Genomic DNA, 21,949 nt, shown 5'->3' on the forward strand with positions numbered 1-21,949 from the left:
ATGCAGTAACAGGCTACAGTCGGTTCTGCTTTCAGGAATGTGTTGTTTATAAAGGTGTCCATCTGGATTTTGAATTTATAAAGGTGTCTATCTGGAGTGGTGCGGTGGCCTAGAGGTGGAACTCTCGCCTCACAATCAGGAGGCTGTGAGTTCGATCCTAGGTAGAGGCAGATATTTCTCTCTCTCTGGGCACGCTGAGAATATTTCTGCTGAACAAAACTCCGCATTGGCAACAGGAAGGGCATCGGGCCAGTAAAAAAAACACTCCGCTTGCTCCATTCAGTTGCCCAGACTCTACCCCGCAAGGGGTCGCTAAATGAAAATGATGGTGATAAAGCTGTTCATCTCAACCTTTTGATATTAGGCACCTCACACACACACACACAAAAAGAAGACACACGCAAAAATTGTAAAATTGTAATTGGCGATTGCTGCCAGAAAACAAGTAGGCTGGGCTGGTTTTTGCCAGCAAGTAAGGAACACGAGATGCTTTCATGGGGCTGGTATACAATGACCTCACCACAGAAATTCTGCCCTACAGTATGGTGTGTGACGCATGTACATAGAGACCTGTGCAGGGTTTACCCTAATTCGTCCGTCCCACTTCGCTGCAGGCCTATCCAACTGCGCACGTTTAGGATTTGACTGTGATTCAGAAATTGCGAGAATCCGTGCGTGCGAGCATCAGGATTTCTCGTTGGGAGCCATAGGCTGGCACCGAGCCTGCAATTTGTGGTTCCGACAACATCTTTAACTTGGTTTCTGAATGAACTCTGGTTTGGGATCACCCAAAGGCAGGTTCTAGCTTGTGGATTTGTACAAAATAAATAAATAAATAAATAAATACAAGAGCCAGGTGTAGAATGCTGAGCGAAGGTAGCCCTTAGTTTGTTCACTGGCTGGGTCAAATATGTGGGAACTCAACCATTGTGTTGCGAGGAAAGTGTGATGCGCAGTGGGAGGAGTGGCCCATTCAGATACTTGGGTGGTGATGATTGTGCAATTTTAAGGGCCTCTGGTGGCTCAGACTGCTAAGGCAGTCTGTTATTACACAGCTGCTTGCAATTACTGCAAGTTCAAGTCCCACCAGGCCCAAGGTTGACTCAGCCTTCCATCCTTTATAAGGTAGGTAAAATGAGGACCCAGATTGTTGGGGGCAATAAGTTGACTTTGTATATAATATACAAATGGATGAAGACTATTGCTTGACATAGTGTTAGCCGCCCTGAGTTTTCGGAGAAGGGCGGGATATAAATGCAAATAAAAAAAAATACGATTCAGAGCCTGTGTAAGTGCTGGTGTTAATTTTTTTCCTTTCACAACCTATCTCTCCATCCATCCATCCATCCAATATAATCCTATCTCCATCCATCCATCCATCCATCCATCCAACCAACCAACCAACCAACCAACCAACCAACCAACCAACCAACCAACCAACCAACCAATATAATCCTATCTCCATCTATGTATTCATCCATCCATCCAATATCATCCTATCTCCATCCATCCATCCAATATCATCCTATCTCCATCCATCCATCCAATATCATCCTATTTCCATCTTTTCATCCATCCATCCATCCAATATAATCCTATCTCCATCCATCTACTCATCCATCCACCCATTTATCCATCCATATCTTCTTCTCCATCCATCTCTCCATTCACCCATTTCTTCCTCTACCTCTCCATCCATTCATCTTTCCTTCCATCCGTCCATTTCTTCCTCCCTCTCCATCTCTTCTCCCCACTTCTCAGAAACAAGATCCTCATTTTTGGCCTCTTTGAGGAGACCGCCTTAGCCGCCTTCTTATCCTACTGCCCTGGTATGGATGTGGCTCTCAGAATGTATCCTTTGAAGTAAGTACCAGCCTTTAATTTTATTTTATTTGGGGTGGGGAGGGGTGGGGAGGATTTGTTGGGATCTAAAGCAGAGGTCCCCAACCTTGGTCCCTTTAAGACTTGTGGACTTCAACTCCCAGAGTCCCTCAACCAGCAAAGCTGGCTGAGGAACTCTGGGAGTTGAAGTCCACAAGTCTTAAAGGGACCAAGGTTGGAGACCCCTGATCTAAAGGGCTGGGTGGCCTCTCACCCTCTTGGGCTGAATGTCTTGCATTCTCTCCACAGGCCAAGCTGGTGGTTCTGCGCCTTTCCGTACAGTTTCCTCATTTTTGTGTATGATGAAATCCGTAAACTCATATTGCGCCGTAACCCAGGAGGTGAGTGGGGGCCGGGAGAGCCGGCTGGGGGCCGGGAGGGCCTGAATGGGCTGCCAGGTTTACAGAAAGATCCCTGCCTACCTAACAGAGGCTTTAAAATAAGGCTTCCTATGTTTAGTTTTAGTTTAGATTTTTGCATTTATTGGTCATTTTACAGACAGTCCTAAGCAAAGCATCTTTTTGCTTTGAGGAATTCATGAACTATATGACTCTCCCTTATTGTCCTGTAGGCACTTTGAGTCCTTTACATTCCCTTCCCCCTTTTTCCTTCCTTCCTTCCTTCCTTCCTTCCTTCCTTCCTTCCTTCCTTCCTTCCATCCATGCATGCATCCTTCCTTTCTTTTTCTTTCTTTCCTTCCTTTTTCTTCTTTCTTTCCTTCCTCCCTCCCTCCCTCCTTCCTTTCTCTCTCTCTTTTCTTTTACTTCTTTCATTTCTCTCTCTTTTCCTTTTTCCTCCCTCCCTCCCTCCTCCCTCCCTCCCTTTTTCTTTTCTTTTCTTTCCTTCCTTCCTCTCTCTTTCTTTCTTTTCCTTTTTCCTCCCTAACTCCCTCTCTTCCTTCTCCCTCCCTCCCTTTCTCTCTCTCTTTCTTCTTTCTTTTCCTTCCTTCCTTCCTACCTTCTTTCCTTCCTTCCTCTCTCTTTCTTCTTTCTTTCCTTCCTTCCTTCCTACCTTCTTTCCTTCCTTCCTCTCTCTTTCTTCTTTCTTTTCCTTCCTTCCTACCTTCTTTCCTTCCTTCCTCTCTCTCTTTCTTCTTTCTTTTCCTTCCTTCCTTCCTACCTTCTTTCCTTCCTTCCTCTCTCTCTTTCTTCTTTCTTTTCCTTCCTTCCTTCCTACCTTCTTTCCTTCCTTCCTCTCTCTCTTTCTTCTTTCTTTTCCTTCCTTCCTTCCTACCTTCTTTCCTTCCTTCCTCTCTTTTTTCTTTCTTTTCCATTTTCCTCCCTCCCTCCTTCCTTTTTCTCTTTCTTTCCTTTTCTTTCTTTCTTTCTTTCTTTCTTTCTTTCTTTCTTTCTTTCTTTCTTTCTTTCTTTCTTTCTTTCTCTTTCTTTCTTTCTCTCTCTCTCCCCCCTCTCTCTCCCTTTTTTCCCCCTTTTATCTTCTTTTTTCCCCTTCCCTTCCTCTCATTCCTCTCCCTTGTCCTCCTTTCTTTCCTTTCTCCCTCCCTTAATTTCCAAACGCAAGGCTCTGTTTTGAGGGCAGACATTGGGGTTCTCTTATCCTCCCATGCAGAATCGAGCGCCATTTCTTCAGCCATTTCCCCCTGTTCTTCCTGACTGGCTGGTCATTATTTTCATAACCTTCATCATCTTACCTGGGAAGGGGGGGGTAGCAGGGGTGTGTGTATAAATAAGGATCAGAGGAAACAGCCAGAAGGGCTCTGGATCCTATTTGAAAGATGGCGGCGGGTGTGGGGACGACGACGGGGGAGCGGGATATTGAATGGCCATTGAATGTTCCTTTTTTTCCTTACAGGATGGGTGGAGAAAGAGACCTACTACTGAATTTCTTGCTGCGTCCATTGCTGGTTGCCTCCCCTGCTGGGGGGGAATCTTGACCCTCCCAAATTAGTCCTCCTTCTTGCCCCCGCCCCTCATGACTATGAGAGATTACAACACCAGGATAACATGCCGGGACAGAGGAACAACCAACCAAGCCTTCCTTTCCCACCCCTTTTCCCCCCAGCCCCCACCCACCCACCCACCCACATGGAACACCTGACTTGTCCTGCATGCATGTCCCAGTCTGGACGCAAGGAAGGGGCACCCTCCCCCCCCCTCCATCCCGCCTCTCACCCACTTCTGCTCTCTGCCTCGTTCTGCTTCAGTTTCCAGAGGCAGTCTACGGGAAGAGGGTCCATGTTTGTGTGTGTGCGAGAGAGACATGGGGGAGGGAGCAAAACATACCATGGGAGGGTTGTGTGTATGTGTGCTTGTGTGTGTCAATCTTTCGTGACCTCTGCAAAACTTCCAACAACTCAAAATTTCCTTCCGGGAGCTGGGATTGAACGCAGGGACCAGCCGCTTTGAAACAACTCGTCTCGGAGATGAGAACCAAACAGGGATGGGGTTGGGGGGGGGTTGGGGGGGGCAGAGGGAAGGAAGATGACCTGGTTAGCGCTAGAAAGAGATTAGATTGGGGGGGGGAGCTGAATTCCTGCTCTTTTCATCCCCCCCACCTTCAACCCCGCCCATGCCAATGTGTGTTTCTCCCCCCCCCCTTGCCTTTCCCCTGTGTGCGTGTGTACGGGTGATTGCATAAATGCGAAAGGACAACGGTTAGCCGTGATTCGTTTCACTGCCCAGCAACGCTTCCTGGACATCCTCTGAAACGCTTTCATTTTTTAGACGAAAAAGCAGCGGGATTTTTTTTTCCCATTCCCCTTTTCTCCAAACATGGCCGCTTTTAAGACTCATGGACTTCAAGGCCCAGAATTCCCCCAGCCAGTCAGTCAGTCATAGCTGGGCACTTCGATTCCCAGAATTGGAGACATGCTGGCTGGGGAATTCTGAGAGTTGGAAGTCCACGAGTCTTAAAAGTGGCCAGATTGTGGAGACCCCTCCCCTAAAGCCCTGGAGTCTGACTCTGTAGATGTGTAAATGAAAATCTAAACAGGGTGGGTGGGTGGGTGGGACCTCTTTCTCCTGCATGTACATTTGCTCTGCTAGCATCGTGGCGGCCGTTTAAGCCACCTTCCTTCCAGGGGTCTGCCCACCCATCGGAGACCAGACGGCCTTTTGGTGGTTGCCCGCAACCGACCCAGGGGAGTGGAGGTGGGGTGACGTTTCGGGCTGTCTTCCCACCAGTACTTAACTTGGCCCCCTCCCCTAAGTCAGACGTGCTCCTGTTTCTCGAGCCTTGCGACTTCAGCCATAGCCCCTTCCCCATAGAGCCCCTCTCTAAACAAGAGGTGGGGGGCGGGAGGGAGGGAAGGCATCGCTCACTCCTGGTGGGTCGAAGGCGGCTTGATCGCTCTGGGCCTGCCCCACTCATCACACCAACCCTTATGTTCTTTGTAAGGTGGGAGGCGAGGGGAGCCGGGACATGAATGTCAGGTCATTGTTTTCTGTCCCATCTCCCCTTCCCCTTTCGGGATCGTGTCGTCGTGTGAAACCAATCAACAACAACAACAGCAACAACAACAACAACAACCCAACCGATTTAACAAATGATTAAAGAAGTGGAATATTTAATATGAGATATGTGGCCGCCTCATTGTATACGCCGGGCGGGTGGGTGGGTTGGGTTGATAGATGCCTTGTGAAATAAGAAAGAAAAGGTATGGGAGACCCCATCCAGTGGTGGGATTCAGCCGGTTACGTCCGGTTCGGGCAAACAGGTAGTGGTGACTGCAGTAGGCCCCGCCCACCTGCCCAGATATAAGGCTGTCCTATTTAGCCATGTTTTGGAGGCTGCACACATACACGGTAGGCGCGCGAATGCGCGGAAGGCCGAGCATGCGTGGAAGGAGGCGTGTGCGAGCGAACCTGTAGGGAAGGTAAATCCCACCTCAGACTCCCATCTATCTGTAACGCAGAAAAAGGGGATGCACGGAGGCCATAAAATTATGGGTTGCGCTGGATCAAAGCAAAGATCTGGAAGAGAACTTCCAAAATCTCTGGAAGAAGGAACAGGGAGGGGGGAAAAAAACGTGTTCCATTTGAAGACATCGGTGATCTCTAGGCCAAAGGATTTGAACACGGCTCTCCAAAGACTTTCCAAGCAATGAAAAACAGGATGCAAGTACTGTGATTATAATAAAGCCACCCAGAGACGCTGAAAGAGATTGGGGGGGTGGGGGGGGGAGTGGCATATACATTCTCTTAATAAATAAATAAATCAATCAATTCAATAAATAAAACCTGGAGCCAGCCACTCCTTAAGTCAGGGGTCTCCAACCTTGGTCCCTTTAAGACTTGTGGACTTCAGCTCCCAGAGTTCCTCAGCCAGCTTTGCTGGCTGAGGGACTCTGGGAGTTGAAGTCCACAAGTCTTAAAGGGACCAAGGTTGGAGACCCCTGCCTTAAGTGGCTTGAAGTCCTGACTCAGCTGAAAGTGAAGCTGGAGTGGAAAATCGTGTTTGTTCAAGAATCCTACATGCCCAAGTAAGTGAAATGACTTTGGGATTACCTTTTAATCAGAAAAGAGCTGGAAGGGACCTTTGGAGGTCTTCTAGTCCAGGGTTCTCCAACCTTGGCAACTTTAAGACTTGTGGACTCCAACTCCCAGAATCCCTCAGCCAGCTTTGCTGGGAGTTGAAGTCCACAAATCTTAAAGTTGCCAAGGTTGGAGACCCCTGTTCTAATCCAACCCCCTGCTCAAGCAGGAGACCCCGTACCATTTCAGACAGGGGGGTGTCCAGTCTTTTCTTAATAACCTCCAGTGACGAAGCACCCACAGCTGGTGGCAAGCTGTTCCACTGGTTAATTGTTCTTGCCGTTAAGAAGTGTCTCCTTAATTCCAGCTTGCTTCTCTCCTTGATTAGTTTCCACCCATTGGTTTTTTGTTGTTGTTTTTGTCCTGGCCTGCTGGTGGCTTTGGAAAACAAGTCGACCCAAAGTTAATTTTACTGAAGACAACCCCATCTAATTTAGAGCTGTCTATAAGGGGTGGGCGGGCAAGGGCAAACAAGCATCCAAGGAGGAAAAGGATATAGAGGGAATTAGCGTTGTCAGCCTTATAGCGTTTTGACTCTGGGCTCTTTTTTGAGATCCTTCTACCTCAGTTCCCCCTTGGAGGCTATTATCCCTTCACCCTTCTTGGCTTAGCAGTCTGCTGCATTAAGATAGCGCTTAATGCGGTTCATGTAATTGGATAAAGGGTGGGTTTGTTTTTTTCCCATCCAGGGTGGGAGGGAGAAGAGAAGGAGAAGGTCATAAGGGAATGGAAGTCTGGAGAACAAGACATGGGCTACCATGGTGATGAAGTTCTCCTGCATGGATTAGGCAGGTCTCGGAGAGGCCTTGCAAGTCTTCCTGAGGGTTGAAGACCTACTCACATAATCGCCAACTCTTGTGCCTCTGAGTCACGGCCAGGGATGAAACCGCTTTATAAACGGAAACGGTGTGTGACATGGAAAGGATGAAGAAGCACAGGGGGAACTGCAGAGCGAAGGACGGAGGGGAGGGAGGGAGGGGAAATGACCTAGGTTCCCTCCCTCCTTTTGGAATGCAAGGACGGTGGCCAGGGGAACAACTGGCCTCCAGAAGTTGTGAATGCTGCAACACTGGAAGTTTTTAACAAGATGTTGAAGATGGGTGGACTTCAACTCCCAGAATTTCCCAGCCAGCATGCTAATGAACTGATGGGTGGACTTCAACTCCCAGAATTCTCCAGCCAGCATGCTAACGAACTAAGATGGGTGGACGTCAACTCCCAGAATTCCCCAGCCAGCATGCTAAAGAACTAAGATGGATGGACTTCAACTCCCAGAATTCCCAGCCAGCATGCTAATGAACTAAGATGGGTGGATGTCAACTCCCAGAATTCCCCAGCCAGCATGCTAAAGAACTAAGATGGGCGGACTTCAACTCCCAGAATTCTCCAGCCAGCATGCTAATGAACTAAGATGGGTGGATGTCAACTCCCAGAATTCCCCAGCCAGCATGCTAAAGAACTAAGATGGGCGGACTTCAACTCCCAGAATTCTCCAGCCAGCATGCTAATGAACTAAGATGGGTGGATGTCAACTCCCAGAATTCCCCAGCCAGCATGCTAAAGAACTAAGATGGGTGGACTTCAACTCCCAGAATTCCCCAGCCAGCATGCTAATGAACTAAGATGGGTTGATGTCAACTCCCAGAATTCCCTAGCCAGCATGCTAATGAGCTAAGATGGGCGGACTTCAACTCCCAGAATTCTCCAGCCAGCATGCTAATGAACTGATGGGTGGACTTCAGCTCCCAGAATTCCCCAGCCAGCATGCTAATGAACTGATGTGTGGACTTCAGCTCCCAGAATTCCCCAGCCAGCATGCTAATGAACTGATGTGTGGACTTCAGCTCCCAGAATTCCCCAGCCAGCATGCTAATGAACTGATGGGTGGACTTCAGCTCCCAGAATTCCCCAGCCAGCATGCTAATGAACTGATGGGTGGACTTCAACTCCCAGAATTCAGCCAGCATGCTAATGAACTGATGGGTGGACTTCAGCTCCCAGAATTCCCCAGCCAGCATGCTAATGAACTAAGAAGGGTGGACTTCAACTCCCAGAATTCTCCAGCCAGTATGCTAATGAACTAAGATGGGTTGATGTCAACTCCCAGAATTCCCCAGCCAGCATGCTAATGAACTAAGATGGGTGGATGTCAACTCCCAGAATTCCCCAGCCAGCATGCTAAAGAACTAAGATGGGTGGACTTCAACTCCCAGAATTCCCCAGCCAGCATGCTAATGAACTAAGATGGGTTGATGTCAACTCCCAGAATTCCCTAGCCAGCATGCTAATGAACTAAGATGGGCGGACTTCAACTCCCAGAATTCTCCAGCCAGCATGCTAATGAACTGATGGGTGGACCTCAACTCCCAGAATTCCCCAGCCAGCATGCTAATGAACTGATGGGTGGACTTCAACTCCCAGAATTCAGCCAGCATGCTAATGAACTGATGGGTGGACTTCAGCTCCCAGAATTCCCCAGCCAGCATGCTAATGAACTAAGCTGGGTGGACCTCAACTCCCAGAATTCCGCAGCCAGCATGGCTAGCTGGGGAATTCTGGGAGTTGAAGTCCACCCATCTTCAAATGGCCAGGGTTGAGAAACACTGCGCTGGATTCAAGTAAAAGACACTGTCCATTGCAAAAAGGAAGAAAGGGAATCATCTTTTGATATTATTATTTGGAAATTGGTAAGGCAACGGGAGGAAGACCCGTAAATATGTCCACCATCGCACATTTATTGAAAATTGATCATCTGAGCGATCAACTTTTAAATTACCACGGTACAATAAATCCTTTTGCCATCTGGTGGCCATCCCAGATATTGCATCCTATTTCTGGTAGCCCCAAGAAAAATCATCAATGAATCGCACCCACCACTTCCATCTGCCTGAACACCGGAATGCGGAACCTTGCTGGGATCCTGCGGGGATGCCCTTGAAAGAAAAAAAAAACCTCCCGTTGCAAATAATTAGGCCATCTTTCTTGTGCCTCTCGGGAAATACTCCCTATTTATTTATTTATATCCCACCTTTTTAATTTTTATATATAAAAAGAAACAAACAAAACTCAAGGTGATGAATATACATAATACTCCTTTCCTTCTCTCATTTTCCCCACAACAACAACAACAACCCTGTGAGATGAGCTGGACTGAATGAGAGAGAGAGAGACAGACTCAAAGTCCCACAATCGGCGTTCAAAATTCTCCTGGTGATTGGCCCAAATTTTCATACCTAAAGCAGGACTAGAACTCACTGCCTCTTGGTGATTGTCCCACAGTCACCCAGCTGGCTTTCATTCCTCAGGCAGATCTAGAACTCACCGTCTCCTGGTGATTGGCTCAGCCACTCAGCTGGCTCTCATGCCTAAACTGGAATTAGAACTCATCCTGGTGATTGGCACAAACATTCAGGCCTATAGCAGGACTAGAACTCACCGCCTCCTGGTCATTGGCCCAGTCACCCAGCCAGCTCTTATGCTTAAAATGGAATTAGAACTCACAACCTCTTGGTGATTGGTCCAAACATTCATGCCTAAAGCAGGACTAGCACTCACTGTTCCTGGTGATTGGCCGACATTCACCAGCTGGCTCTCATGCTTAAGGTGGAATTAGAACTCAGCCTCCTTGGTGATTGGCCCAAACATTCATGCCTCAAGTGGGACTAGAACTCACTGTCTCCTGGACATTGGCTGACAGTCACCCAGCCATTTTCATGCCTCAGGAAGGACAAGAACTCACAATTTCCTGGTTTCTAGCCGGGTGCCTCAACCACTAGAGCAAACTGGCTCCAAATTGCTTTGGAAGACTGGATAGTTTCCTTAACAAAGGATTTAAAAATTAGAAATATTCCTAAAGCCATCAAGCCTAGCTTGATGGAGAGAATGAGATGCTCCATGACTCATCATGAGAATAGCCTGAAGGAAAAGCAACCATCTGCTAAAGTGACCTCTTCTACTTAAAAACCGCAATTTAAAAACTTCCCTAACATTTTGTCGAAATCTTCTTTCTCGGAACGAAGATCAGTGGCGGGATTCAAATAATTTAACAACCGGTTCTCCCGAACCGGCCTGAACCGGCTGAGTCCCATCACTGAACTGAGTCTGTGGCTTTGGGCCCTAATCCAATGCAGAAAGCTGGACAATTATCAGCCATGCTGGCTAGGTTTATGGAGGAGTAATTAAATACACCAGGAAAGTATCACATTATTAATCCTTTGAGGCTTTTCTCTCACCCGCTCGCTCAAATGACAGAGGCCGAGTATGTCCATCGTAGACTTTGCCCCCATGAAAACATTTTCCAGGAAGCCATGGAGACGTCCCGCTACGATGAACAGAACGGAATGATCTTTTCTGGAATGTATTATCGCTAGAATATTAGTCATTGGTACGACTAGGCGTTCAAGGTAGTCCAAGCTCTCCATTTCCAAAACCTGAATCATAATGGATGGGAAATGGAACCAGTACCGTATTTTTTGGACTATCAGATGCACTTTTTTTGTCTCTCAAAAGGGGGTGAAAATGTCCGTGCGTCTTATAGACCAAATATTGCTGAAGCCTCGCCCACCCACTAGCCGGTTTTTGGCCTCCACACGCCTCGTTTAGGGGATTTTTTTGGGTCCTTTTTTTCTTTGGAAAAAAAAAAGCCTTAAATGGGCCAAAAAAAGCCTTGAAAATAGGCTGGGGAAAAAAAACCTAGAAAACAGGCTGAAAAAAGCCTTGAAAATGCACCCCCCCCAAAAAACACCTCAAAAAAGGGTAGTAAAAGCCCCAAAAACGGGCAAAAAAAAAAAGGCTGGAAAAGAGCAGAAAAAAGGCCCGAAAATGGAGTGTGTGGAGGCCAAAAACTTTTTGTTTTTTCCTCTTCAAAATTCAGGTGCATCATATAGTCCGAAAAACACGGCAACCTTAACCCCCAAGCCGAAGCAGAGAATTGTGAGTTATAAGTTAGTAAAGGATCAAACGGAACATATAAAAGTACACAGGTAGTCCTCGACTTACGACCGCAACTGAGCCCCAAATTTCTGTGGCTAAGGGAGACATTTGTTAAGTGAGTTTTGCCCCGTTTTACGACCTTTCTTGCCACAGTTGCTAAGTGAATCACCGCAATTGTTAAGTGACCCTGTGTCAGCCTCCACTCCAATATGAAGATTGGATAGCCTGACACCCTGGCTTCCCCCCGTTGCCTTTGTTTGTCAGAAGTTTGCAAAAGGTGATCATCATATATAATCCTGGGGACTCATAAAGATGAGTCGGTTGTTAAGGGGCTGAATTTTGATCACGTGACGATCGGGGACGCTGCAATGGTTGCATTTGAAAAGCAATCACCAGTCGTCTTTTTTTTTTCCAAACACTACCAACTACCAACCCTCGGTAGTTAAATCAATGATTCCTTTATTAGGAGCCCCAGCAGCCCCGGCACAAAGTTTTCCTCTCAACACAGGCTAACAAGTCAGTAGTGGGTTTCAATTTCGGCCGCTACTGGTTCGCTTGTGGGCGCGTGAGTGCTCGTTCGCGCAGAGACATCTGGGTGGGTGGGTGGAGCCTCCAGCGGCTGCCGCCACCGGATTGCCCGAACCGGTGCGAACTGGTAGCAACCCACCACTGTAACTAGTCCGGCTGACCGGAAGATGAATAGTCTGCCACATCTATTCATCTCCTCCCCCTGCCTTTTATCCCCAGAGCTAGGGTGGGGCTTCGCTAGCAGCGGTGGCTCTTCCGTCCCAAAGACCGGCCCGTGGATTTCCATTGCTCTCCTCTCCTCTGCCTTCTGCCCATCAGGCACCGAACCCTGCTGTTCCTCCTCTTCCTCATCAGCCAGCTCCAAACCTGGGGGCTGTTGACTCTCCATCTGACGGACGGCCCAGGCTCTGCCTCCCTCTCTCTCTCTCTCTCTCTCTCTCTGACAGCTCCATTCCCTCTTCCCCCTCGGAGCTCTCAGGTTGCCTTGATGCTGACCCCGACTCCCACACCTCCTCGGATTCAGCTGCTGGAAGGGCCGGCGACCGATAGGCCACAACAGGTCACTAAATGAACTGTTGCTAAGTCGAGAACTATCCATACGCTCAATCGAGGCAGTAATATTGCAGAAGAGACTAACAGGAGCTTTTAAAAAAACAATAATGACTCTCCTGTACATTTTGAAAAGATTTCTGTTGAGATAAGATGCCTTTTCATTAAGTCTCGTGTGAACCAGCCTTAACGATGCTTGAATATCGAAATACCCCCAGCTATTAAAAATAGGCCCATGTCACGCGCCTGGATTAATTTACTGAAGGGCCATGCAGGCCACCCACCTCGACGGCTTGGCTTTTCCTACATTCCATTTCTGGCAGACCCACGCAGCAGCCGCGCGCCGTATCTGCGAGACGGTAATGTTGACGCAGTGCTGCTGAATAAGCTGCAGGCCTTGGAAAGGAACTTAGCCGAGTCATCAGGTATACAACGCTGGATGTAATCCTGTGGGGGTCACTGCAACCTTGGGCGGTACCCGTTAAAAGACTCACAAGGAGGCGTGGATGAATGTCACCGTTTCTTTAATGTTAACGGATCAGAGGCGGAAGGCAGCCAAGTGCAGGAGGTTTGCATGTGGGGCTTCTAGGCTATTAGGGGAAATGCCGATGATGGGATCTAAAAACCTACAGAGGAAATAATCTAACAGCAGCATTCTATCACATGCTCAATGAAAGAAAGAAAAAAAAAACCCCATGGCCACTGGGAATAAGACTTTTCAGAGATGGAGTAATATCTGAAGAAAAATCAGAAACAGGAGAACATCCTCCCACGGGGGGAGCCACAGGGCAGTTTTCAAGATTTGGAGGGAATTGCAGTGTAAGTTGGCGTGCTGGCAGTTGAATGAAATAGCAGCATTAGATACACAGGCAAGGTAATAGCAAATGGAGTAGCGGGAGGGAGAGATGGATCCAAGAGGAAGTGCTGTTGCCTTTTTTTTTTTTTTTTTTTTTACACGGGCTCCATCTGCAGTTCATCGATCTCCGCGGATTCCAGCTCATGGAAGGCGGCGTGCGATCCAATGACGACCAAGGTGGCGCCTGCAAGAGATCGATAGGAGAAACAATGGGAAAGGAGGCCACGGGGCGATCTAGCTCTTCCTCGTCTCAGGTTCACAGTCACGGGTCTCATTGGCTTAAGAGCTCCTAAGGATCTCTTAGGGGAGGGGTGTCGAACTCGATTTCATCGAGGGCCGCATCAGGTTTGTGTTTGACCTTGAGGGGGCTGGGTATGTCGACTGGCGACCCCCAGGGGGAGAGCCTTCTCTGTGGGGGCTCCTGCCTTCTGGAATGAGCTGCCTCCGGGGATACGTCAACTCCCCGACCTCTGGACCTTTCGACGCGAGCGAAAGACCTTTTTGTTTCATCGCGCGGGGCTGGCTTAATGTAGTTTTAATGTGGGTTTTATTCTAGTTTTAGTCTGTTTCGGCCTAATCGAATTAGCTTTTTAAAATGTTTTTAAATTTTTGTGAAATCTGTTTTTTATTTGGCTGTAAACTGCCCTGAGTCCTTCGGGAGAAGGGCGGTATATTAATTAATTAAATAAATAAATAAATAAATAAATAAATAAATATGTGTGGCCTGGGTAGGCATGGCCAGAGTGGGCGTGGTCAGGTAGACGTGGCCAGCTCGACGTCACTCGTGTCAGGTTAGGGCTAAGGCAGGACTTCCCTCAGACGGTCTCATTATAATCTCCTTCCTTCCTTCCTTCCTTCCTTCCTTCCTTCCTTCCTTCCTTCCTTCTTTTTCCTTCCCTCTTCATTCTCCTTTCTTCTTCCTTCCCCTCTTCCCTTGTTTTTCCTTCCTTGCGCTCTTCCCATCTTCCCTTCTTTTTCTTCATCTTTCCTCTTTCCCTTTCTCCTTTCCTGTCCCTTCTTGCATGCTCAGTTCCAGGGTGGCCCCCATGGGCTGGATCTGGCCCGAGGGCCTTGAGTTTGACACCCCTGTCTTAGGACAAAAACTGGATGAACCAGAGTAGAAAGGAAAAGGAAGGATTCAAACACACAGTATGATGGAACAGAATCCCAGAGAGAGCAGGATTTAACGGGGCTGCAGTTCCTGAGAAGGGCCTATGTAAAGTTAAGGTGTTCGCCCCGCTTTTCAAACAGAAATCGGCCTGGGTTCTCTCCTGCAAGGAAAAAGCAACAGGAGGAGAAAGCCAGAACACTTAATTTTACAATTAGGCTTTGCAATTGTTGCTGTGTTCGCCCCGCTTTTCAAACAGAAATCGGCCTAGATTCTCTTCTGCAAGGAAAAAGCAACAGGAGGAGAAAGCCAGAACACTTAATTTTACAATTAGGCTTTGCAATTGTTGCTGTAGCAACAATGAAAATGCCCAAAGCCCTGATCAGGGACCATCAACGGTAATCAAAAATGGATTAAGGCCATCAAACATGCACGGTTCAAAATGTGAGCAAAGACAGATGAGTAATGTAATAAAGAGAATATTTGTAGCTCAAGAGTTTGAACTGCGAAGGCCTTGGTGCTCTCTGAGCTTGGTGGTTTTTGCTAGCACTGATGATATTCCCTCATGTGGGAATGAAATATCTGCAAGAAAACCATGCTCAAAGAGCACCAAGGACCCCACTGAAGTCCTCCTCCTCCTCCTCCTCCTTCCTTTCTCCTTCTCATCCATTCTGTAAACCTCACTCCCTTCTAGCATGGATTGACGTTACCTAGTTTGGGAATGAAATGCCCACAAGAAACCCTCTAAACTCAGAGAAGCACCAAGGAGCCCACAAGGCAGAGGAGGGCACTCCACCCGGAACGGCAGTTTTCCTGTTTACTCACCCAGCACCCAAAAGACTGCTGAGCCGGCGCCCGCCAGCCAGAAGAAAGGAAACGAGACAGCTCCGGCCAGACTGTATTGATGGGCTGTGCTGAGTTCCCGCCCTGCAAGGAAAGAAGGTTGAGTTAGAAAGCAGGCTGGGTTTCAATTGTTAAAGAGAGAGAGAGAGAGAGAGAGAGAACAAGAGAGAGAGAGAGAGAGAGGGAGAGGGAGAGGGAGGGAGGGAGAGAGAGAGAGAGAGAGAGAGAGAGAGAAGTGGCCAGCCTTTTTTTTTTGTTTATTTACATTTATATCCCACCCTTCTCCGAAGACTCAGGGCGGCTTACAGTGTGTAAGGCAATAGTCTCATTCTATTTGTATATTTACAAAGTCAACTTATTGCCCCCCCAACAATCTGGGTCCTCATTTTACCTACCTTATAAAGGATGGAAGGCTGAGTCAACCTTGGACCTGGTGGGACTAGAACCTGCAGTAATTGCAGGCAGCTGTGTTTTAATAACAGGCTTCTTACAGCCTGAACCACACTTGAATGTTTGACCAAAGAGATGCCAGCTTTGAAGTCAAACTTCTGCATTCTGTGGTTTAGAAATAAGTGAGAAGGCTGAAACCTAGCAAAATATGGAAATTTGTGCAAGATGGATACTGTTCTTGTTGGCGCAGCACCATCTGGTGGCTATTCTTGGAACTGTAGCTTTCAAAGGACTTTTTATTTGTCAAGGGAATGCTTTTAAGTGAGCTATCTAATGCAGGGGTCTTCCAACCTTGGCAACTTTTAAGCCTGGAGGACTTCAACTCCCAGAATTCCCCAGCCAGCAAAGCACTGTAGGAGCAAAAAATTGCTACTTACCGAGCACAACAAGCTGTGACTGCTGGGTCTTCAAGTACATGATGTAACAGGCCCCAAAGAACACAGCGAGCGCAATCAGAAGTAAAGGGGAGGTGATACTGGCAGGTGAGAAGGAAAGACCAGTGGGGTTAAATGCATCACGAAACAACACACACTAATTTTCTTGCTAATTCCATGGAATTAAAGTTGAATTAATAAAAACCTGGCTGCACCCATTGCCACTAAGAATGGAAGACTTTTGTACATATACACTAGACTAGAATAGAATAACAGAGTGGGAAGGGACCTTGGAGGTCTTCTAGTCCAACCCCCTGCTCAGGCAGGAAACCCTACACCACTTCAGAAAAATAGTTATTCAACATCTTCTTAAAAACTTCCAGTGTTGGAACATTCACAACTTCTGGTGGCAAGTTGTTCCACTGATTAATTGTTCTAACTGTCAGGAGATTTCTCCTTAGTTCTAAATTGCTTCTCTCCTTGATTAGTTTCCACCCGTTGCTTCTTCTCCTGCCTTCAGGTGCTTTGGAGAATAGCTTGACTCCCTCTTCTTTGTGGCAACCCCTGAGATATTGGAAGACTGCTATCATATCTCCCCTAGTCCTCCTTTTCATTAAACTAGACCTACCCAGTTCCAGCAACCGTTCTTCATATGTTTTAGCCTCCAGTCCCCTAATCACTACTTGTATATTCCGGTGGTGTATTAATTCCTTTACAGGTTTTCCTTGGTGGTTATTTTCTAAAAGCTCTACAAACAGGGGTGAAATGCTCCCGGTTCAGACCGGATCGGCCAATACAGTAGCGATGGCGGTGCGTGGTTCGGAGAACTGGTAGCAAAAATCCCATGCCATTCAATCGCCCGGTCGCTCGCTTTTTTTAAAAAATGCTTTTAAAAGGTTAAAAAAGAGGTTCTGACAATCACAGCTGAGCTGCCTGATCGTCAGAACCTTTTTTTTTTTACTTTTAAAAGGATTTTTTACAACCTCTTCGCCCGAATAGGTTTTAAAAGTTAAAAAAAACGATCGTGCACCAAATCTCATCACACACACCCTGTGTGCTGTTCATCGCCCACACAAGTAAAACAAAGAAGCACTCAAATCTACTCACAGACAATAGACGATAAGTCCCAGGAAGACAAAGACATAATTGCTCTGGAAATATTCCACGTTGCGGACAAGCCGTTTACACAGTTCCCCAAAATTCTGAGGCTTCGCAAAACGTCTCTGGTCCACGAAGTTGGCCCAGGGGCGAATGGTAGCCCGACGCTGATCTAGCCATTCCTTAGCAGGGCCTTGGGGCAAGAGTGCTGGGATGTTGATCCTGGAAGGGACATAGTCAGAAAGCCAGGAAAGAATTAGAAGAATGGTCTTCAAATAAACATGAAACAACAACAACAACAACCCACCTTTGGGACAACCATGACCTGGATGACTATCTCCATAGACCCCAGCTTTTTTGAAAAAGCAGTGTTCCAGCTCCGTTGTCCTCGGAGTGTTAAATTCCCCTTAAGGCATTTCACGAAGACAAACTGGCCATCGACAGGCCCATAGAGATAAACAACATTTACACACCATTCCATAAAAACAATCAAAATGCCAGAAAGGAAACAAAGAGACCCAAACATCTCCTCACCAGCAATCAATACCCAATTGAGCAGAAATTAACACCAAGATTAACACTAGACCAACAATAAAAATAAATAAACAATACCCCAATCAAGGAACTACAAACAAGCTAACAGTAAACCAGGGGTAGTCAACCTTTTTATACCTACCGCCCACTTTTGTATCTCTGTTAGTAGTAAAATTTTCTAACCGCCTACCGGTTCCACAGTAATGCGCCGTGTATCGTTGTCTGCGCATGCCTCTTGCGCATCGTGGATTGGGTTTGGGGGTGTGTGTGCCAGCTACCAGCTCCGCTTGTCTGTTAGAGCTGGGTGGTGTGGGGGGAGATGCGCGAGCTATTCTGGGACGAAACTCTTTTGTTTGCGGTTGTACTATAGCGCCATTTAGTTTCACTTATGTAACGTGAATTAAACTTATGCGCGGGTGATACAAATAGTATGTTTTCAGAAATTTAAATTGTCACGGGGAATTTTATGAAAACCTAATGAAAATGTTTTTAAATAATGCTATGAATTTTTTTTTTAAAAAAGTCAATTAAATTAAAAAAACGGAAAGTGCTTCAGTATCTGACAAAATCCCTACCACCCACCATGAAAGTTGGAACGCCCAAAAGTGGGCAGTAGGGACCAGGTTGACTACCACTGCAGTAAACAATAGTCCCATCAAGGAACCATCAACACTCCCACCAACATTGACAGGGCAAGCCATTAGTGCATGGATGATGCTACCTAGCTGGGTAACGAGATGTCTGTAAGAAAACAACCAAGCTCAGACAGCACCAGAAACTCCACAACTCCTCTTGAGCCGGCATGCCTCTTAGCTGGAGAGGATAGGAGTTGTATGCAACACGTCTGAAGGGTACGCAGCTAGGAAAAGCAAAATGATTTTCTCGTAACTTACTTGTTGCTCAACAACGTTCCTGCGGCCTCGACCTCAGTGGCTGCATTAAAGAGATGTTCTGGTCCAGTTTTACCAGCCATGGTAAATTAAGACTGAGAAGCTGTGCAGAAAGTTAAAGATATGGGAGTCAGACACAACACTGATTGTTGAGGCTCGAAACCGACCCGGAATGCCTCATAGTGTTATCCACAGTAATGTCACTTCCTTTACATCAGGGGTCTCCAACCTTGGCAACTTGAAGATTTGTGGACTCCAACTCCCAGAATTCCTTCAACTCCCAGAATTCTGGGAGTTGAAGTCCACAAGTCTTCAAGTTGCCAAGGTTGGAGACCCCTGCTTTACATCGTTGTAAATTCATAGCATTATTTAAAAACATCGTTTACATCGTTGTTCAAGAGGCAACTAGACTTTCTGGTTTTTCTTTGAAGACGTTTCTGCTTCTCATCCAAGGAGCTTCTTCAGCTCTGAATGAACGGTGGGGAACAGAAGGATTTATACTCCTTGCAGACAGCTGGACATTTGCAAGTTTGTCTGCAAGGAATATAAATCCTTCCATTCCCCACCACCCAGTCAGAGCTGAAGAAGCTCCTTGGATGGGAAGCGAAACATCTTCAAAGAAAAACCAGAAACTTCATTTTGCCTCTTGAAAAAAAAAGCACCTTTTGGGACAACCATGACCTGGACGGCTGAAAATCTCCATCGACTTCGTTTACATACTTTTTTTTTTTTTTTTTACATTTATACCCCGCCCTTCTCCGAAGACTCAGGGCGGCTTACAGTGTATAAGGCAATAGTCTCATTCTATTTGTATATTTTTACAAAGTCAACTTATTGCCCCCCCAACAATCTGGGTCCTCATTTTACCTACCTTATAAAGGATGGAAGGCCGAGTCAACCTTGGGCCGGGCTTGAACCTGCAGTAATTGCAGGCTCTGTGTTCTTAATAACAGGCTTTACCAGCCTGAGCTAAACCGGCCCCTTGATACATTGCTGCACGGCAGACCTTCCAGAGTGACATACATACATACATACATACATACATACATACATACATTCATTTAATTAATTAATTTCTATACCACCCTTCTCCCGAAGGACTCAGGGCGGTGTACAGCCTTATTTAAAACACATAAATACACAATATAAATCCCAAATTTAAAATGCATTTAAAACGAAATATTTAACAGGCCAAATTAACTAAAACGGTCATAACCGATATAAACCCTTAAAATTTAAAATTATAACTAGATTAATACATTAAAATTAAGTTAAAATTAAATTAAAACACTTAGACTAGTCCCGCCTTAGGCTAAGTCCCGACATCAATGCATAACCTCACCTGCTATGAAAGCACACCTTATTCCTTGCCTGCTAGCAAAAAAAAAAACCCAAAAAAAACCACCAAAACAAGCTTTGGCTCAAAGTTACCCAAGTCAGCTTTCATGCCTAAAGTGGGACTAAAACTCACAATTTACTAATGATTGGCCCAAACCCACCTCACAGGGTTGTTATTGTTGTGGGGAAAATAAGAGGATGAAAGAAGGTGTGTTGGATATGTTCACCGCCTTGATTTATTTGTAAAAATAATAAAGGTGGGATACAAACAAACAAACAAACAAATAAATAAATACACCCTCCAGTTGCTTTCATACCTAAGGCAGGACTAGAACTCACTTTCTCCTGGCAATTGGCCCAAAGTCCCCCAGCTGGCTTTCATTCCTAAGGCAGGACTAGAACTCACATTCTCCTGGCGATTGGCTCAAAGTCCCCCAGCTGGCTTTCATTCCTAAGGCAGGACTAGAACTCACATTCTCCTGGCGATTGGCCCAAAGTCCCCCAGCTGGCTTTCATTCCTAAGGCAGGACTAGAACTCACTTTCTCCTGGCAATTGGCCCAAAGTCCCCCAGCTGGCTTTCATTCCTAAGGCAGGACTAGAACTCACATTCTCCTGGCGATTGGCTCAAAGTCCCCCAGCTGGCTTTCATTCCTAAGGCAGGACTAGAACTCACATTCTCCTGGCGATTGGCCCAAAGTCCCCCAGATGACTTTCATCCCTAAGGCAGGACTAGAACTCACAGTCTCCTGCTGATTGGCCCAAAGTCCACCCGCTTTCATGCCTAAGGTGGAACTAGTACTCAGGCGACTTTCATGCCTAAGGCAGGACTAGAACTCACATTCTCCTGGCGATTGGCCCAAAGTCCCCCAGCTGGCTTTCATCCCTAAGGCAGGACTAGAACTCACATTCTCCTGGCGATTGGCCCAAAGTCCCCCAGCTGGCTTTCATTCCTAAGGCAGGACTAGAACTCACATTCTCCTGGCGATTGGCCCAAAGTCACCCAACTGACTTTCATCCCTAAGGTAGGACTAGAACTCACTGACCCCCAGTTTCTAGCCTGATGCCGGCACCATTACACCCTATTACCTCCCATCAGGTAATCGCACGAAAACAACACATAAAATACACCATTTTATAATCTCTCGTGTCTTTAGTAAATACCCCTTTATCTTCCTTCCTTTCCCTTCCCCTCTTTCTCTTTCAAGCACACCCCTTTAGAAACAGCTAACAGGGGCCTCTTGTCACAGGCAAATTTTATCTGGAGCCTGGATGCGCCCCATCCTTTGCCCCATAGGAGCCCATATGGGGCGCCCAATACTAGACCGAGCTCATGGCTGGGCTGTCCCAGGAATCCAGGGTGTGTCTCCCAGGTTTCGGTCCGCAAGCTGGCAAAAAAGAACTTGGCCGCCCCCGTAAAAACCTTTGTTCCTCCCAGGCATCCACGACCAGGGACCAAAAAAAAAAAAGAGGTCCCTGGGATGCTGCGCGGTCCAGTCTCTCCTGCATCCGGGGTTGCCCCTGGCAACAGAACCTCGCTCACCTCTTTAACAGAACCCAATCCAGCTCCTGGGCGGAAGCGACCGGTCTGCGTGGCAAAGGGAGGGCGGGGAGGAGGGCGGATGTTTACTTTCCGAGGCGCGGAGCCTACTGGGAAATAGAGTCTTTTGTTGGCCGCCTACTGGCGAGCTCGGTGAATTGCAGCCCGTAGCCAGTTTTTTTTGTTCTACTAATCTAAACTGTCTACTGTTGACTTCACCCCATTCCTAAGAGGTCTGTAAAGGACGCGCATCAGAGCACCAGCGTGCCTACCGTCCCTGCCTTAATGTTCCCTTTAGTTGTATTCATTTTATGTTTTCAATGCATGCTACTATATATTATTTAATATGTATTTGATGAAATAAATAAATAAAATATAAAATAAATAAAATAATCTATGCTGGGGGGTGGGCGGATTAATGTTTAATTGCTACCGACTTTTTAAAACGGCTACCAACCTGCCTTCCATTGAGGACCTGAATACTGCACGAGTCAAAAAGAGGGCTGTGGAAATATTTACAGACCCCTCGCATCTTGG

The 21,949-nt window shown here is 46.8% G+C and overlaps 2 protein-coding genes across 2 annotated transcripts in view; one reads left to right on the forward strand and one right to left on the reverse strand.

Annotated features, from left to right (window-relative positions):
- Positions 1-4,273, forward strand: part of ATP1A3 (ATPase Na+/K+ transporting subunit alpha 3) — a 50,830-nt gene extending 46,557 nt beyond the window's left edge. The window contains exons 21-23 of the mRNA XM_058196123.1: positions 1,762-1,863; positions 2,131-2,222; positions 3,694-4,273. Of these exons, the coding sequence (XP_058052106.1) occupies positions 1,762-1,863; positions 2,131-2,222; positions 3,694-3,722 (223 nt within the window). The 3' untranslated portion in view covers positions 3,723-4,273. The remainder of the gene's footprint in view (positions 1-1,761; positions 1,864-2,130; positions 2,223-3,693) is intronic.
- An 8,617-nt stretch (positions 4,274-12,890) lies between these two features.
- On the reverse strand, positions 12,891-21,501 carry RABAC1 (Rab acceptor 1). Its single transcript, XM_058196374.1, has 6 exons — positions 21,416-21,501; positions 18,540-18,639; positions 17,122-17,334; positions 16,018-16,115; positions 15,173-15,274; positions 12,891-13,423 (listed from the first exon to the last, which is right to left on the reverse strand). The coding sequence occupies exons 2-6, from the start codon at positions 18,617-18,619 to the stop codon at positions 13,335-13,337; spliced, it is 582 nt and encodes a 193-aa protein (XP_058052357.1). The 5' UTR covers positions 18,620-18,639; positions 21,416-21,501; the 3' UTR covers positions 12,891-13,334.
- Positions 21,502-21,949: the final 448 nt, after the last annotated feature.

Source organism: Ahaetulla prasina, chromosome 10 (assembly GCF_028640845.1).
Source record: "Ahaetulla prasina isolate Xishuangbanna chromosome 10, ASM2864084v1, whole genome shotgun sequence".
Classification (NCBI taxonomy): domain Eukaryota; kingdom Metazoa; phylum Chordata; class Lepidosauria; order Squamata; family Colubridae; genus Ahaetulla; species Ahaetulla prasina.